This window comes from Lissotriton helveticus, chromosome 8 (assembly GCF_964261635.1).
Source record: "Lissotriton helveticus chromosome 8, aLisHel1.1, whole genome shotgun sequence".
Classification (NCBI taxonomy): Eukaryota; Metazoa; Chordata; class Amphibia; order Caudata; family Salamandridae; genus Lissotriton; species Lissotriton helveticus.
The window spans coordinates 15,570,115-15,588,403 of record NC_136069.1 but is presented as its reverse complement, the minus strand read 5'-3'; the positions used below and the strand labels follow the sequence as shown (position 1 = coordinate 15,588,403).

Sequence of the window (18,289 nt, the reverse complement as noted above, 5' to 3'; positions counted from 1 at the left end):
ATAATTGGATCAGAGTCACCCTGCATTTAACTAATCCCTCACGGTCCTCCCTGTATGAGGCTGATACAGAAACAGTTGTGGCAGCGAGTGCATGGGGGGTGGCACAACATACTCAGAAAACACCACAGATGGAGAACCCTTTTCAAAGGTGGATGGAAGGGAACATTTTCAGGAGGCAGGACCTGCAACCAGAGAAACCACATCCCTTCGAGAACAGATGCTTCCAAGCAGGATGGGAGCACATTTAGACAGGATGCAAGTGAATGGTTTGAGGTCAAAGAGGGAAGGACGATGGCACATGAACCTATCAGAACTAAGAGCGGTCCAACTACTGCTAAAAGCTTTTCCTTCCATAGTGAAAGATTCACGTCTTAATCAGAACAGGCAATGCAACAGCGATGCACTACATTCAAAAACAAGGAGGAGAAAGATCAATGCTTCTATCAAAAGAAGAATAGACAATATTGTCTTGGGCAGTGCTCACCCATGGATGATCTGAGCAAAACACATACATGGAAAGCACAATGACATAGCAGATCAATCGAGGAGAAATCATGCAGATGTTCACACGCGGGAGATCGACAACAATCATTACAATGCAATATTTCATAAGTGGGACAAACCAGAAAAGCCTTGCAAAGGATACAAAAATTGCAAGTAGATGTGGCTGCCCAGGCAAACTGGAAATGTTTTTTCAATTAAATAGACAAAGTTTGTTTATGGATTTCCTCCTAAATTGTTAACTTCAAGAGCCTTAGGCAAATTAATGAAAGAAAGTTGCAATATGATCCTCATAGCGCCAGCATGGACACATCGGCATTGGTCTGCAGCTTTATGGAAAATGTGCAGAGAGAAACCTGAATTCAAGTCAGATGTGAAGCTATTGTCAAAGAGCGACGCACAGTTACTTTCCCACAACCCACAGTCGCTTCACCTTACAACATGTTTCATCAGGACTTAGTCTGGCCATCTGAATATTCGTAAAGGGCTGTAGACAAGTTCTGAAGGAAGCGTGAGCCCCAGTGAGGATCAAATCATATTATTTAAAATGGAAATGTTTTGTGGCCTGGGCGCAAAAAGAAAAGCTGAACCCATTGGAGATGGAATCGACATGAATGTTAACCTTACTTGTTGCATTCGACTAAATCTGGTTTATCATTCTTATCAGTTAAGTTGGACTTATCCACAGTTTCAAGATTTTTAAGATCTCCAAAACAATTGACGTTATAGTCAGAGATAATTGTTAAAGATTTTATTAAGAGCTTATTCAGAACGTTTCCTTCTACTCCAAAGTTGGTTCCAGAGTCGGAGCTAAACACTGGTTTAGCAGCATGGATGACGGCGTCGGTTGAACTAATTGATAAGGCATTAATTAAACATCTGACTTGGAAAATGGTATTCCTGTAGACAATTACTTCAACATGAAGAGACATTGAGGAACCATATTGGATTTTTTCAAAAGATAAGGTGACTCTGGTAACTAATCCAAAATTCATTCCGAAGGTTCCAATCATATTTCATATTAAGCAAAAGATCAAGTTACCAACGTTCTTTGCAAATCCCTGTACACTGATCGAAAGCAATCAGCCTTTTTGGATATAAGAACATGTCTAAAGTTTTATTTGCCTGCTACAAAAAAAGTTCAGGAAACGTATCAGCTCTTTGTAGTTTCTAGATCAGGAAATAAAGGAAAAGCAATAACTAAGCAGACTATTGCTAGGATGGATTGAGGCATGTACTTCATGTTTAAATGAACAGACCGTTGTAGAGGACAGTGAAAGCACAGTCCACAAGAACTAGGGCAAGAACAGCATCATTTACAAGCCGTCCCAACCAGCACCCCTTTTATCTTGCAGCAAGCTCACCATTATTGGTCGTTCTCGGCACATCCGTAGCCAGGACACCAGCAGACTAAGAAGGCGCAGGCCTTTTCCTTTGATTATCCCAAGATCTTCAGCATCCCAGAATCCATGAGGACCAGACAAATGCTGCTCCAAATTACGAAACCGTTGTTGATGCGCCTCTATAAAGAGCTCTACATAACAATGCGTTAATACTCCACAAAACAGCTACGGCTGCTTGTTACTCATTGACTCTATGCTTGCCTTTGCCTCTGTACAATACTCACTGTCTTTTTTCTAGGTTTGTGCTATAGAAATACCACATACATAGATACATATGACCAGGAAACTGGCGTAGAACCCCAGGTTGACAAGGAGCGTGTAGGTTACAAGCAGAAATATGCATGCCTGTAATCCTATATGCAACCCAAAGAAACCAGGAGGGTGAATTTAATAAAGTTGAAGGGGAGCTGGGTGCAAAGCTAAACAGTAATAGGAAGTTACACAACCAATCAGAATTGTGCTTGTCAGCTTCTCCATCAGTTCTAAGGGCTTAGGTACTCCTGCTGCTTGGAATGACCTGAACGGGAATCCGCAACCTGGAAGTGACTCTCTAGTTAGAATCATAGTCTAGTTTATTGACCCATCTTCTGTAGTGTAGTTCCTATTATCCCAATAGGCTCTGCGCATTGGAATAATACCTTCAATAGTATAGGCCTAGACCAGACGTTAACTAGGTCTTCTACTGTCGATATTAGACTTAAAGTTTTTGGGTTTGCCAGCTAGCTCAGAGTTCACTAGAAACTTTCTCGAATAGGCAAGGAGGAGTTGAACCTCCCTGGATAGACAAGAAGGGATTTAGTTTCTGACAACCATAGAACATGACAACTTTGCTCTCCCCTAATCAAGAGTGTATCTCTAGAGTCGTGTGAAAACAAAAGACAACTTATTTTACTCAGTCAGTACGTGCATTCTTAGTTTCACCAGATTGTAGAGAAAAGGAAGAGACGGGCGTGTTCAATAAAAGATGTTATTTATTGATCAGTCTCTTTTCTCGTACAAGAGAAATGAATCGATATTATTGCAATACTTATGGGTAAGTAAAGTGCATACAATAAAAGCAGAAGTATAAAATAATACTGTAAAAACATTTATATGGTTTCTAAGCCATATGGTGGTTTAAAATGGATAAAATAGATACATACATATATACATTTGACTAATCGTACTCAACTGGTGCTTCTAACCACGCCTACCCCGGTGTACCTGACCTAAGCCTAATACGTGGGCGGGAATAGAAAGTAGCAGTTTAAGTTAAGTTTGTTTTGCCAAGTGACTGACTCAAGAATTCTCTGCAAGGGGTTATTCAGTTCTGTACCTGGAATCTAGGATGGTTGAGGGATGGTATCTCTCGTCTTTGGTCTCGATATTCCAGGCTGCCTGCAAGGGCTGCTTGGAAGCGCCGGAGCTGGATTTCTCGGCAGGAGAAAGGCAGCGTGTGCTTCTCAGCGCGTCAGGAAGGCGGGGCTGCGCCAGCGGGGTCCGCTCTGTGCTGGGCTTCGGCAAGTCTGGCTGCTCCGCTCTCGTCACCACCGCGTGTGTTTGCTTAAGGCAATATCGGTAATATTTATACCTGTAAGGTGCCGAGATTGACGTAAGGATGGACATAGATACGTCAATAAGGATGTCATACGAACTGGTCGTTAGCACATTCTTTTACTGAAGTTCTCGGTGAAATCAAAACAATGGCCGCAGGGATTTTCCCAGGTTGTCATAGGTTTGATTTGTTTTGAGAACTCCGTATGCCTTATCAAGGGCTGGAGGAATATTGCTTGCCTAATTAGATGGCAAGCGTTATGACCTAATCAGATAACGCGTTCCTGTGCCGTGGTGTGGCTTAATCAGATAACGGTTTCTGCATCATGGGATGGCTGCTAGTTAACTTGTTAACCAGAACAGGGTCAGGAATAGGGGGATCGATACAGAACCTATAGGAATACATCACACTTCCAGTGCCTTGCAGTCCATAGACACCATGGTGTTCGTGAAGGAAGTGTGAGCGGCTCGGTCTCTTAATGTCTGATGTCCAATGAATGTGCTGCCATGCATGGTCCGAGGATGTGCCTGGTGATGTCATAAAGTCCTGATAGTCTTCTAAGCAGCCTGGTCTGCCCAGTGAATCCCCTCTTTCAGGCACACCTTCGCAGTTTGACAGTCTACAGAATGTAGCATCTACTCAGTTGCCATCTGTAAGATCTTCCTTGCCCTCCAAGGCCTTGAGGCTTGGCAAGAGCCAGAGTAAGATATGGAATACCATTACTCGGAGAGACTGATAGTTATTTCAAGTCCCCAACTGCTTAGTTTTGTAGTCGCTAGGCTGAATGGCAGCTTCTCTTTGGAAGGATGGCATTATCTGTGATATATATATGTATATAATATATATAACTTGGGATAGGATGTAGCCTTACGGCTAGGGCAGTCGATCTCGAAGCTGGGGAACCGGATTCGAGTCTTGCCAACGACGCTCAACATCCTGTGATTCTTGGGAAATCACTTAATCTCCCCGTGCCACACAAAAATGAATGTGGCCTCATGTAATGAAACTGGTGCTCATGTAAAGCGCTCTCATACCCGATGTCTCGGGTCTAGTTTGCGCTATATAATACTCTACATTTTAAAAAAAATTATATTACAGTGAAAAACCGGACTTAAATGAATGAAGGAAAAAATCATTTATTAAGAACAGGTAGGTTAAAGGGCTGGTTAAATCTCACTCGATGGAGCTTGGTGGAGGGCACGGGACGGAATCTGCCCTTGTAACCGTACTGGACAACCTTCGGTCGCGTGTCGACAGTGGTCGGGCAGCCTTTCTAGTGCTGCTCGACATGTCGGCCGCGTTCGACACGGTCTGCCATCAGACCCTTATCAGGAGACTGGAGGAATGTGGGGTCACAGAGGGTGCAAGAGATTGGCTGATATCTTATTTGGGTAATCGGCAACAGCTGGTCTCGCTTCCCCCATTCAGTTCTGAGCCAAGAAAAGTTGGACAGGGGGTTCCACAGGGCTCGGCCATCAACCCGATACTTTTCAACCTATACCTTCGCCCCCTGGTCCAGCTTATCAAATCTTTTGGTGTCTCGGCTTTTAATTATGCCGATGACACCCAACTGGTCTTTTCTCTGGAAGGAATCAATGCGGTCCCGCTGGAGACATTTCATCTCTGTATGACAGCCACAGTGGACTGGTTACGGGCCATTTCCCTCCACTTTAACAGCTCGAAGACGGAGGTGCTCTATTGCTCTATAGACCGGATTCCGCGTGTTCTTCCAGAGAACTTTTGGCCTACCACCTTCCCCGAGCCAGTAGCGGCGGCTGGATCAGCACGCAACTTGGGGGTGATTTTCGGCCCAAATTTACAGCTTGATCTGCACGTCAATAAAACTATCTCTACGTGCATGATGCTGTTACGCATGTTGCGTAAAGTTCTGCCCCTTCTCCCCGCCCAGGCCAGGCCGGAAGTAGTTCGCAGTACCATTCTAAGTCGTTTAGACTATTGTAATGCGCTACTTCTGGAGGCCCCTAAAAATCCGCTGGGGAAGTTACAACGAGTGCAGAACATGGCCGCCAAGTTGGCTCTTTCCCGCCCCAGGTCCAGCTCCTCCATTCTCGCTCTAAGAGACTTAAACTGGCTTCCGGTACATCTGCGAGTGTCGTATAAAGCCGCGTGCCTGGTGTTCAAGGCGGTACACCAACTGGGCCCGATACCATTGCGGAATATGTTTGCCTGGTATTCTGCCTCGCGGCCCCTTCGTTCCTCTTCGGCACAACTGCTGGTTGTCCCAAGGTTTCAGAGAGTTAGGATGGGTGGCCGCTCATTTAGCGTTGCAGCGGCCAAACTTTGGAACTCCCTGCCTAGTTCTCTGAGAAGCCACAAGGACTACCTGCCGTTTAGGAAAGCGCTGAAAACGCACCTCTTTCCGAAAATTGGTTGAGCAGTGAGTAGTGTACCGTCCAGAAGTTCATAGCGCCAAGATGCCCTCTGGGTGACAGGTCTGCGCTTTACAAATACACTAAATAAATAAATAAATACATAAATAAAATAAGTAAGAGAAAGTAAGGATACAGGTGCATGATGCCTGTAAACTGAAAATAGCATATCCACAAATCGTTGGAAGTAGCCGTGAGACATGCACTCAGTCAAGTCAAAAATAGCAAAAAGGCTTGTTTTACCTCCTTTGCAGGTGATCTAAACATGCAGAACATTGGAAAAAAAGAATCTGATTCTTGAATTTGTGGACTCAAAAATATGATAATACAAATTAGTAGCTCAAGATCCGTGAACCGCATCCTTAAAAAAACTCTTTGTACAATTTTTTAAGGTTTTCTACATTACTGTTAAACATAAACACATGTGTTGTAACAGGAAATTATATTCATTAAATAAAAAGTATATATATAAAGACATGTTTTACTTGTTTTTATTCAGTTTCAGGTGTGATGTGAGTCTAATGAGGTTATGTGCTTTCAGCCCCTGAGAGCATCAATGTTTTATAGGTGTGTTTTCTGGCCTTCCGCAGGGTGTTGAACATGCTCAGTGATCTGTAGCCCTGTATAAAGCTGGTATGGATATCACCGCCTTTTGAAGGTCCTGTACTATGCCAGCATCTTCAGCGGCCTTACTGATCCATCTTTGTACACCTTTGATCTTTTTGCAGCCTCTGGGACCAGGGAAGTACATCTTTGAGATTGGCTGTGAGCAGCATGGAGAGTACATCCTAGCAGAGAAGGTAAGCATCGTTGGTGATTCATTTTCAGGCCTAGTCCCTCTCTGGCTGAAATGGTTTATCCCTAGAGTCGAATGTTGACCCACCTGATTGTGCTTCTCAGGATTGGGGGCTTCGAAGCTTCTCTTCGTCGGTGTGGACTATTGTGTGTGCATCTCTAAGAACCTGCCTGGTCTAGAAGACAGAACATGTGTGTGTACAGTTTTCACAAGCTGTGATCACCGTTTACATTTTCAGGTTATTTGGGATAGATGCAGATCACCTTTTGCTCCTGAGTCCAAAGATTAGCCCCAAATGCTTCTGCAGTCCTCACGGCTTTGGGCAGTCTCTGAGCTGCCCTCATCAACTCACCCATTAGTAGATAGTGACCAGTGGCAAACTGTCAAAGTATAGACATAACAGAAGTGCATAAAGATTGACTATACAGCCTACAGTACAGTGAGCTAATAACATGAGAGACGAGCGTAAACTGACACAGGGTAGGGCGTGAGCAGAGAAACGAAGCCCCGATCTGTCCAAATTGTTCAGCCTAAAGGGAGACGTACTCGGGAGGCAGGGTCGGAACCAAACGATCCACTGCCCAAGGTCCAGACATCGGTACCTGGTGACTTAATCGGTCCGCCGTACGAATCCGGTGGCCGGGGGCGGCTCAGGGTCTTGTCAATAGACTGGAGTCTGCGCCGGGGATCAAAGCTGAACAATTTGGACAGATCGAGGCTCCGTTTCTGTGCCCACGCCTACCCTAGTAACAACAACTCACTAAACTGGCAACCTGGTCCTGATGAAGATCCTGACTAGATAGGATCGAAACGCCATTGACCCTATGTACAGCACAACTCATGGCACACCCTCAACCTTGGTTCCCAAACGAATATCTGTTATTCATTCATTGAGATGAACCATTGTTTCTGTATATATTGTTTTTCACCTTGTCACCTTGCGCCCTTCGCTGTGTTCACCCACGGTTCTCGGTCAACACAGCTAAACTGTGGAACTCCCTCCCCCTCAAACTTAGGACCGAACCTTGTCATCTCCGATTCCGGAAACTTCTGAAAACCCACCTCTTCCCCTGATCCCCCCCTTTTCTTCCTGTCTTCCCCTCTGACTCCGCTGTCTTGGTCTTTAGCGCTGGGATGCTTCCGGGTTACTACGCGCTTTATAAACCTTACTCATACTCATACTCATACTCGCGCCGTCACTCTTTGTTTCACTAGCACCAAGTGCACAAAGCCCCTTTGGGTTGCCACCGCATTTTATGCCAATAGTGCTGCTACAACTGTCCTGTATAAAATATGTTCTTAATATATGATGCTATTTGCACTTTCAAAAATTGATATCAAGAGTCTCTCTTCTTTGTTCGCGATCTCGCCTTTTTTATTGAATCCGATTGAGATATTGTTGTTCAGATCTCAATCCGGTCTATGGGTTATACTCCTGTTGTTTTAACCTTATTTTGTTCTCAGGCATGTTTCTGGAGTCATTTATTGGAAGTTTGTTGAGACAAGTTATCTGTTATATACAAAAAGTCCACTAAAAGATGAATGTTGTCCTGCCTTCCTTGTACAAGTACTGCTTGCTATTCTAATCTAACGATCATCATATGTCAAGGATCTCTTGATAGAGAACAAAATGTGTCTTACCTGTAATATAGATTTCCATTTTGGGAATCCCCAATGATGATGATTAATTTCCGCCTCCCCCAACTCCCACCTTCCCCATGTACATCACAGAAGTCAGTGGCTTCAGAGAGATTTAAATATAACAGAGGTTGGCCCTGGAGCAGGGCAGGTTGTGGGAAGCTTGGCTGGAAGTCTCACAAAGGCACTGAACTTTATTCTGATCATTCAGGGCAGAAGAACAATGTAAATGCTTAAATTTTTTAAAGCAGCCATCTGATAGAGACTTCTAGTTGCAGGTTCCTTATCTTTAAATTTCCCAGGCATCAGAATGTATCCGTTAACTTTTGCGTGAGCAATAGCCCTGCGTGCTGTCAGGTGGCTCCATTTGGATCCGCATGGCACCAGCGGCGTCGGATGTGATGTCGCAGTCACCTGTATAGGTGTCATTCAGGCTCGCAGAAGTCAGTTCTTTTTCCACATAAGTACCGCTGATTTGGAGAAAAGCTACCCTTCTTTCTATTTTTGACAGACGTTCTTTGACGTTCTGTCAAAGATTTTTTCCTTGTGTGTCAAGGAGTGACCTCTAGAAAGGTAGTGTGCTTATGGCGTTGTGGCCTTGACCATGACTTGAAGTTGTGCTCGGACTGCCTGGCCATGCCACCGAAGGCTATGAAGGAATGATCCCTAATGCTGCTTGCAGCCCGATAGTCAACCCCATCTAGAACAACTGCTAGGAGATCTCGGTCCCAATCGAGGAAGAGAATGTCTGGGGATCGCTTGAAGAGCCGCAAGTCTTCTTCATCGCACTCAAGGTCCTCGAGACACTCAGGGAAGAAGCACAAAAAGAAGAAGAAGAAGTCTTGACGGACTTCAACTACACCTCATTAGTTGAGAATTGACAAGACAATTGAGGAACGTTGACATTCTAGGCACAACTCCAAGCCTCCCTCGGTTTCCGGGAGCAACCCCTCTCAAATAAAAGAGTTTCTGATAGATACATCTGCCAGTGGATTCCTCACCTTGTGAATATCCCTCTTACGTCAGCAATATTCGGAAATTCTTTGTAGCTTCGTGTCGATGTGGACGTGGACGACGTCATAGAGGCACGGCATCGCACGCGACTCCGCTGACGTCACCGACACTACAATAGGCCCACGCCGGCGTGATGACATCAGTTCCCTTTTTTCAGCGTCGTCGACGCTAACGGTTTCGGGTAAACTCAGTAGCTATTTAGTGACTTTGTTGCCTTTATCTTCGCTTTTCTGCTTCTTTGTTTCAACATGATGTTGACAAAGAAGACCGGCTTTAAGCCCTGCAGGGAGTGCGGGGAAAATGATGTCCATCACGGACCCGCACGAGGACTGCATATGGTGTTTAAGCTCTGACCATGATGTGGATGGATGTTCATCTTGTCGGAAGATGAACCCGAAGGCCCTGCGGGAAAGAGAGACTAAACTTCTGGTGGCGTAGCTGAAGGGTGACAAGGGAAGAAAATCTTCGAGATCTCGTTCGAGAAGGGCAAGGTCGAGGTCGAGATCGAAGTCAAGATCCAGGTCTCGAGAGGAGTCGTCTTCGAATTCCGCTTCAGACCATGCTTCGAAGTCGAGGAGGAGACATAAGAAGAAGAAACATGAATCCCGGCGTCATTCCGTTAAGGAGTCGGTCTCGAGGTCGAGGTCACCGAAGAAGGTACGTTCCAAGGTGGTCTCGATGGATGTCTTGGATCAGGAAGGTGAGGCTTCGCCTTCGGAGTCGCAAGCACAGTCGCCGACTCGGGCTTCGAATCCATCTCCGGCGCCGTCCCCGGCCCGAGATGAGGAAGAAGTTCATGTGGATGAGGATTCTGCGCCTGTCGAAGAGCCGAATCCGAACCCTCCACAAGAACAGCCTGAGGGTCTTCAGCCACCTTTCCCAGCCCCAGGCCAGGACCCATCAGCGTTCCTAAACGCTATGTATGGTGTCTTTTCAAGGGCGTGGTACCCCTCTGGCACACCTTCGGTCCTATGGGTCCTCTGGCCTTCAATTTAGGAGTTCCTCACTCCTATGCTCCAGCTCCATTCATGCCGTTCATGCCGGCTCCGAAGCCGCCATGGCAATACCCGGCTCCGCCGAGGTCGTTGACGCCGGTACCGGCGTCGCCCGCTCCAGATCGACCTCGAGGGCAACCCACTGGACCATCAGATTCGATACCGACGTCGGTTACGGCTCCGTCGGAGTCGTTGGTGGTTCCGGCGGCGAGGCGTGTTAAGGAGAGGTCCAGGAGGGAGGCACAGTGCCTTATGGGGGAGCGCAGATATATGGAGACACATCCTGATATGGAGTAAGGTGAACTGGAGGATGAATGTTTTGAGGATCTAGCTGATGCTAGTGGTCTAGATTTTTCTCCAGAGTGGGAGTTACCATCTGGTTCTGATGCGCCTTCAAAGGATGTCCAGCCTTATCATGTGGTGATGAGGAAGGCAGTGGAACTTCTGCAATTGACTTTACCCACAGTGGAATTTAAGTCCAATCTTCTAACAGAAGTTTTACATTCACCCAGCTCTGTGGTGGAACCATTGCTTCCGTTTAATGAGGCCTTAACGGAGCCTATTATGGAGGTATGGAAAAAGCCACTTTCAGCACCGGCAGTTTCCAAGAGTGTGGCGAGAAGGTACAGGGTTGCGCCTGAAGACCCTTCCTTTCTGACGTCTCATCCTTCTCTTGAGAGTCCGGTCATACAAGCAGCCTGTTCCAAAAAGAGTGCGTTTCCTCAGGTGCCTGGAGATAAGGACGCCAAAAAACAAGATCAGGTGGCTATAAAGACCTTCTCCTCTGCAAGTATGGCGTTGAAGTCAACTAATGCCACTTGCCTTATGGGGAGATATGTACATGCCCTTATGGATACAATGCGTTCTTTGGCTCCTAAGATCCCTGATGACAGCAGGAAGGATTTTTAAGGAGGTGTTATCAGACGCACAGGCAGCGGCACGTCAGGTCATACAAAGTGGACTGGACACTGCAGACTCTGTGGCACGTATCATGGGCACTGCGGTTGCCACAAGGAGATTGGCTTGGCTGAAATCTTCGGACTTTTCAGTAGATGTTCAAGCTGCTTTGCTGGATCTGCCATTCGATGGATCTGGTCTCTTTGGCAAAAAGGCTGATACAGCCTAAGAAAGATTTAAAGACAGCAGGGCTACTGCCAAATCTTTAGGGCTTCAAATCAGAGGTTCTACAGCCAAGAGGTTCAGAGGGTTTGGACGCTCTTCCTTTCGCAACTATCGGCAAGGTCAGCAGCAGCAGCAGCAGCAGCAGAATGTTATTATAATTATTTTTTATTATTATTGTATTTTTTATATATTTATTATTATATATATAATATAATTATTATAAAAAATAATAATTAATATAAAAGTACAGATCTTATAGGGGAAAACAAAGGGGTCGGCCTCGAGGTCGACAAGCCTCTTCCTCCTCTACCTCCTCCAACCCCCCAGCCACAGAAAAGCAGCCCTAGATCCGCCATTCAGGATCATGTGGGTCCGGTGGGGGTCGGCTTACCTACTTTCTACGGGATTGGAAATCGGTTACATCAGATCTTTGGGTTCTCAATCTCGTAGAAAATGGGTATGCCCTGCCCTTTTGGGAATTCCCTCCCAATTACCCTCCTTGTCAAGGTTTTTGCTCAGAGGAACATCTGTTACTTCTACAGGAGGAAGTGCTAACACTGTTAAGAAAGGGTGCGATAGAGGTGGTCCCATGAGCAGGAAAGGGGTCAGGGATGCTACTCCCGGTATTTTCTGATACCCAAAAAGGATGGCAGACTTCGTCCAATCCTGGATCTCAGGATCTTGAATCTCTATCTGAAACAAGAGAAATTCAAGATGCTCACCCTTGCACAGGTTCTTCAAGCGCTGCTGGAAGAAGACTGGATGGTGTCGCTCGACTTGCAGGATGCGTATTTTCACATCCCAATTCTGAAGTCGCACAGGAAGTATCTCCGTTTTACGGTGGGATCACAACACTATCAGTTTGCGGTCCTTCCTTTTGGAATTACTACTGCACCTCGAGTCTTCACCAAGGTGATGGCAGTGGTGGCAGCACATCTCAGAAGGTCGGGGATTCCAGTATTCCCCTATTTGGACGACTGGCTGATCAAGGCAGAGTCGTCAGAGAAGGTGCTCCAGCATCTGCAGGAGACAACTCAGTTGTTGTACCGGTTGGGTTTTTCGATAAATATACCCAAGTCTCACCTGGTGCCCTCCCAGCGCAACCTGTTCATAGGTGCTGTACTGGACACAACTGTATGCCGTGCATTCCCTCCTCCACAAAGGATTCGCGACATACAGGAAATGATTCCTTTATTTTGCAATGGAGCGGTCGTTCCAGTCCTGAAGGTCCTTCGCCTGCTCGGTCTGATGGCTTCATGCATTCTGTTGGTCAAGCATGCACGCTGGCACATGAGGGCGCTCCAGTGGTGCCTCCGCAGGCAGTGGTATCAACACAACGGAGATCTCAGGGAGTCAGTGAGGATCTCCAGAGAAACTGCAGTGGATCTGTCTTGGTGGAGCGTGGAAGGCAATCTGTCTCAGGGAAAGCCTTTCCAACTACCTCCGTCAGTTGCCACAGTGATAACGGATGCATCCGCTCTCAGGTGGGGTGCTCATCTGGGGGATCTGGAGGTCAAGGGTCTTTGGTCTCCAGAGGAAAAGTTGCTTCACATCAACCAATACGTTTGGCGCTCAAGGCCTTCCTCCCTTCCCTTCGCGGTCTGTCAGTGCAAGTCCTGACGGACAACACGACCGCGATGTGGTATATCAACAAGCAGGGAGGAGTGGGGTCGCAGTGTCTCTGCAGGGAGGCTCTGCGCCTCTGGTCCTGGGTTCAGGACCACCAGATTTGTCTGATGGCGAATCATCTGGCCGGAGTTCTGAACGTGCGTGCAGACAGTCTCAGTCGGCAGTTCTCGGCCGACCACGAGTGGAGGCTTCACCCGGAGGTGGTTCGTCACGTCTTTCGGACGTGGGGGACTCCTCAGGTGGACCTTTTCGCCACTCGTGAGAATGCTCACTGCCCGTCATTCTGCAGCCTCCAGTTTCCGATGCAGGGAGCCTTGGGGGACGCGTTTCAGTTGAGTTGGGACTCGCAACTCCTTTACGCGTTTCCTCCCATACCTTTGATTCCTCGGGTTCTGAGGAAGATTCGCCAAGACCGGGCCCAAGTTATATTGGTCGCCCCGGATTGGCCAAGAAGGGTGTGGTACACGGATCTTCTCCACCTCTCCTCTCGCCCGCTGCTCCGTCTCCCGTTCAGGGCAGATCTCCTCTCTCAAATGGAGGGGCAGGTTCTACACCCCCACCTCCAGACATTACACCTTCATTCTTGGAGATTGAACGGGGCAACCTGAACTCTTTTTCTCTCCCACACGATGTGGTGGATGTCATTTTATCAGCTAGGCGTGACTCCACTAAGTTCATTTATTCTTATTCTTTATTTTAAGACAGTCTTCCTGGTTGCGATCACCTCGGCAAGGAGGGTAAGTGAGCTTCAAGCTCTTAGTACAAGGCCCCCGTTCTTGACCATTCATGCGGATCGAATGGTTCTTAGGACCAGGGCTGCTTTTCTCGCTAAGGTGGTAACTCCCTTCCATCTAGGTCAATCTATTACCCTTCCTACCTTTTATCCTCCCCATCACCCTTCCAAGGAGGAGGAGAGGCTACACTGTCTGGACCCCAAGAGGGCGGTGAGTTTTTATATAGATAGAACTAAAGACTATCGAATGGATGACCAGCTCTTCATTGGGTTTGCTGGCTGCAAGAAAGGAAGAGCGGTACATAAAAGGACTCTTTCAAGATGGATCATCCTCTGTATAAAGATCTGCTACCCTTTGGCCGGTAAGGATCCTCCAGAGGGTATAATGGCTCACTCTACTAGAGCTAAGTCTTCGACTTCTGCACTTTCAAGAGGTGTGCCGGTTGAGGACATTTGTAGAGGGCGACTTGGGCCTCCCTCCACACTTTCGCAAAGCATTATTCTTGAACACTGAGGTGAGGAGGGACGGCCACTTTACGGGCTCTGTCCTCCAGGATTTTCTGGTGTAGAGAAGTGGACGCCCTCCTCCGGGAGTGGGGACTGCTGTGGGACTCTATTCACAAGGTGAGAAATCCACTGGCAGATGTATCTATCAGAAGCACAAGTTACTTACCTTCGGTAACCCTTTTTCTGGTAGATACAGTATCTGCCTGTGGATTCCTCACTGACCCACCCGCCTCCCCTTTGTCCACTGTTCTATACCAGAGTCTCTGTAATGTATTCATTTTTTATTCATCAAGGAATTGTTTATTTCAATGTTTTATTGCATTTGCTTCACACTGTGTGTGTTACCTTGATATTTGTACTGCGTATACTGTGTATATGTCTACTGTCATTGGTCCGTCCGTGTGCCTCGAAGCCACAGAAAAAAGGGCGGAACTGATGCCATCACGCCGGCGTGGGCCTATTGTAGTGTTGGTGACGTCAGCGGAATCGCGTGCGATGCCGTGCCTCTATGACGTCGTCCACGTCGGCGCGAAGCTACAAAAGAATTTCCGAATGTTGCTGACGCAAGGGGATATTCACAAGGTGAGGAATCCTCAGGCAGATACTGTATCTACCAGAAAAAGCGTTACCGAAGGTAAGTAACTTGTTCTTTACTAGGCCTTTCACTGAGTATCTGAGCAAGCTGACCCCCTCCGATTTGCCTCTGGACACCACAGGGTCAGAAGAGGCTCCATCAGGTTCCACGCCAGTGGCTCCAGACACTGCTAGGGTGGGGTATCATGGATACGATCCTGGATCTGGATTGACACCGGTAATGCCAGTGCAACCTTCCCTGATTCCACTCCTGATGTCGATGCTCAACAGCTCCAGCCCCATTCTGATTCCCGACAACTCAGCATTGAGCCAACGGACCCCAGGGGCTCCAGGTCATTGCCTGAATGTTTTGAGGAGGTTACAAGCATGGGAGAAGAGTGGGGGAAGTCACGGAACCCTATAGAAACACCAGTTAGACATTCCTGGCGAGCAACTGAACTGGTATGAGGAGCTTGCGGAAGCCAGCGGACTGAACACCTCTCAAGATACTGGTATGTTCTCTCCACATACTGTGGCTACGGAGGAGGGGGCATCTTATGCTATGGTGGTGAAGAGATTCCTAAAAGGGGGTGGTGATGGACAGAGTGTCTGAATTAAGCAGAACACTCCTACCCAGTCAAAAGATCAGGGCTTGATCCATCACCGTTTTTAGCTCACTGCACCATCCCAGTTCAGAACCTGGCTACATGCAAATTAGTCTGGCCCTGGCCCAGTGCATCATGGGAACAGGGCAGACCAAACTACCAAGCCAATTCTTTACGGGAAAGGAAACAAGCTTCCGGGTACCGGTTTCTGGCATTGCAGCCGTCTTCGGCCCGGCTTGCTTGAATCCTGATGGTGCAGTGAGCAAGGGACTCACATCTGAGTATACCCTGCCACACTTATGGTGGCCAAAACGATTCATAAAAGGGGGTGGTGATGGACAGAGTATCTGAATTAAGCAGAACACTCCTACCCAGTCAAAAGATCAGGGCTTGATCCATCACCGTTTTTTAGCTCACTGCACCATCCCAGTTCAGAACCTGGCTACATGCAAATTAGTCTGGCCCTGGCCCAGCGCATCATGGGAACAGGGCAGACCAAACTACCAAGCCAATTCTTTACTGGAAAGGAAACAAGCTTCCGGGGACTGGTTTCTGGCATTGCAGCCGTCCTCGGCCCGGCTTGCTTGAATCCTGATGGTGCAGTGAGCAAGGGACTCACATCTGAGTATACCCTGCCACACTTATGGTGGCCAAAACGATTCATAAAAGGGGGTGGTGATGGACAGAGTACCTGAATTAAGCAGAACACTCCTACCCAGTCAAAAGATCAGGGCTTGATCCATCACCGTTTTTTAGCTCACTGCACCATCCCAGTTCAGAACCTGGCTACATGCAAATTAGTCTGGCCCTGGCCCAGTGCATCATGGGAACAGGGCAGACCAAACTACCAAGCCAATTCTTTACTGGAAAGGAAACAAGCTTCCGGGGACCGGTTTCTGGCATTGCAGCCGTCTTCGGCCCGGCTTGCTTGAATCCTGATGGTGCAGTGAGCAAGGGACTCACATCTGAGTAGACCCTGCCACACTTATGGTGGCCAAAACGATTCATAAAAGGGGGTGGTGATGGACAGAGTATCTGAATTAAGCAGAACACTGGGTAGGAGTGTTCTGCTTAATTCAGATGCTCTGTCCATCACCACCCCCTTTTATGAATCATGGTGGTGAAGAGGGCACCGGATGTCATTGACCTTGAGTTTCCCTTGGTGCAGGTCAAGGCTAACCTTTTGACCGAAGTGCTTTAGCCTGGGGCTTCCTCATCTGAAACAGTTTTGCCCTTGAATGAAGCACTGACGAATGTCCTTCGAGGCACTTGGCCAAAGCCTAGCATAGGACAGTAGCTCTTCGCCATTGCCCTGCCCTGGGCGATCCTAGTTTCTTCAATGAACATCCTACCCCTTAGAGCTTGGTAGTTCAAGCCTCAACATCCCATGGCCCATCACCTTTTGCTCCCCAGGACAGGGAATCCAAGAGGCTGGATGCACTTGTCACATCAAGAACTCCGGGAAGAGTGCCTTCCCCAATCTGAAACTTCTCAACAAAATAAAACCCTTCACCCCCCCCCCCATGACCTCACACAAGTCACCCAATCACTGGTGCTCTCTAGACTCTACTATGGGAATGCTATCCTCACCGGTACAGCAGCCAGAATGGTCACCGGAGTCAGGAAATTTGAACACATTGCACCCGCACTTAAAGATCCAAAATGGCTCCCAATAGAGATGTGTGCCGGCTTCAGAACTGCCTGCCTCACGCACAAAGCCCTCCACACAGGGAAACCTAAATACCTGGCCTCCAAACTCAAAAAGGCCGGCCAGACTAGGAACCTCAGGAGCTCCAACTCCCTTCTGCTCTTTCCTATGAAAACACCAACCAAAAAAACGCTGTACGATCCTTCACCGGAAACTCACCCAAAATCTGGAACTCCAACTCAGCAGACATTAGGACTATCCCGTCCTTCGTAAAATTAAAAAATCTCCTAAAAGACCTCTTTATCAACTGTGCCTTTCCGGTAGGTAACCAGTGCTGAAGGGCACATACGTGCATTCCGCAGCACCATGACACTTTGTCACCAAAATCTACCTCCTCCTAGCACCCTTTCGCCCCTCCCCGCTCCCCCCCCCTCCCTGAAAAGGGGTCTGATCGGGACAATTGTGCACTCTGCGAGGCTCTCAGGACTGCCCTGCCTCAATGTTGCACTACACGCCGGGATTTCCGAACCAATATGTATACCTATGATTATTTGGGATTCCTGTATTATAATTGTTGGAAAGTGCTCCGATACCTTCAGGTCTGGCCAGCGCTATATAAAACTCCTTAAATAAAAAAATTAAAAAATACTTGTGAAGAAGATGTTTTCTTCTGCCAGCCTAGCATTGTGGTCGGTGAACACCACATGCCTTTTGAGCCATTTCACCCATTACTTATGGAAAACGGTTGCGCAAGTGCTGCCTTAGTTTCTGAAGGAGATACGGCTCGCCCAAGCAGTGAGAGATGTGACGGATGCAGGAAAGTTCACCATTAGGTGTGGTCTGGATTTGACTGACTCAATGGACAGATCGGTTTCATTGATGGTGGACTTGTGACGCCACACCTGACTGAGAACTTCAAGCTTTTCGGGGGATGTTCAGGCCAACCTCATGGACATGCCCTTCAACGGGACTCGTCTCTTTGGAAAGAAGGCGAACTCGGCACTGGAGCGTTTCTAAGAATTGCGGGCTATGGCCAGGTCCTTGGGCCCTCCAGTGACACCTCACCCCCAGTCTGCTTTTCGCACCTTTCGTGGCAATGGAGGGGGTTTTCATCCGCGTCAGCCACCGTCCTGCACAGACTTCCCAAGTTGTGCTAGTAAGTGTGGCTCAATGGTTAGAGCAGGCAGACCTTGAAGCAGAG

The 18,289-nt window shown here is 47.6% G+C and overlaps 1 protein-coding gene across 1 annotated transcript in view; it reads left to right on the top strand.

Annotated features, from left to right (window-relative positions):
• Nucleotides 1–18,289, top strand: part of RSPH1 (radial spoke head component 1) — a 187,465-nt gene that overhangs the window by 133,387 nt on the left and 35,789 nt on the right. The window contains exon 6 of the mRNA XM_078655882.1: nt 6,557–6,628. Coding sequence (XP_078512008.1) covers nt 6,557–6,628 — 72 coding nt within the window. The remainder of the gene's footprint in view (nt 1–6,556; nt 6,629–18,289) is intronic.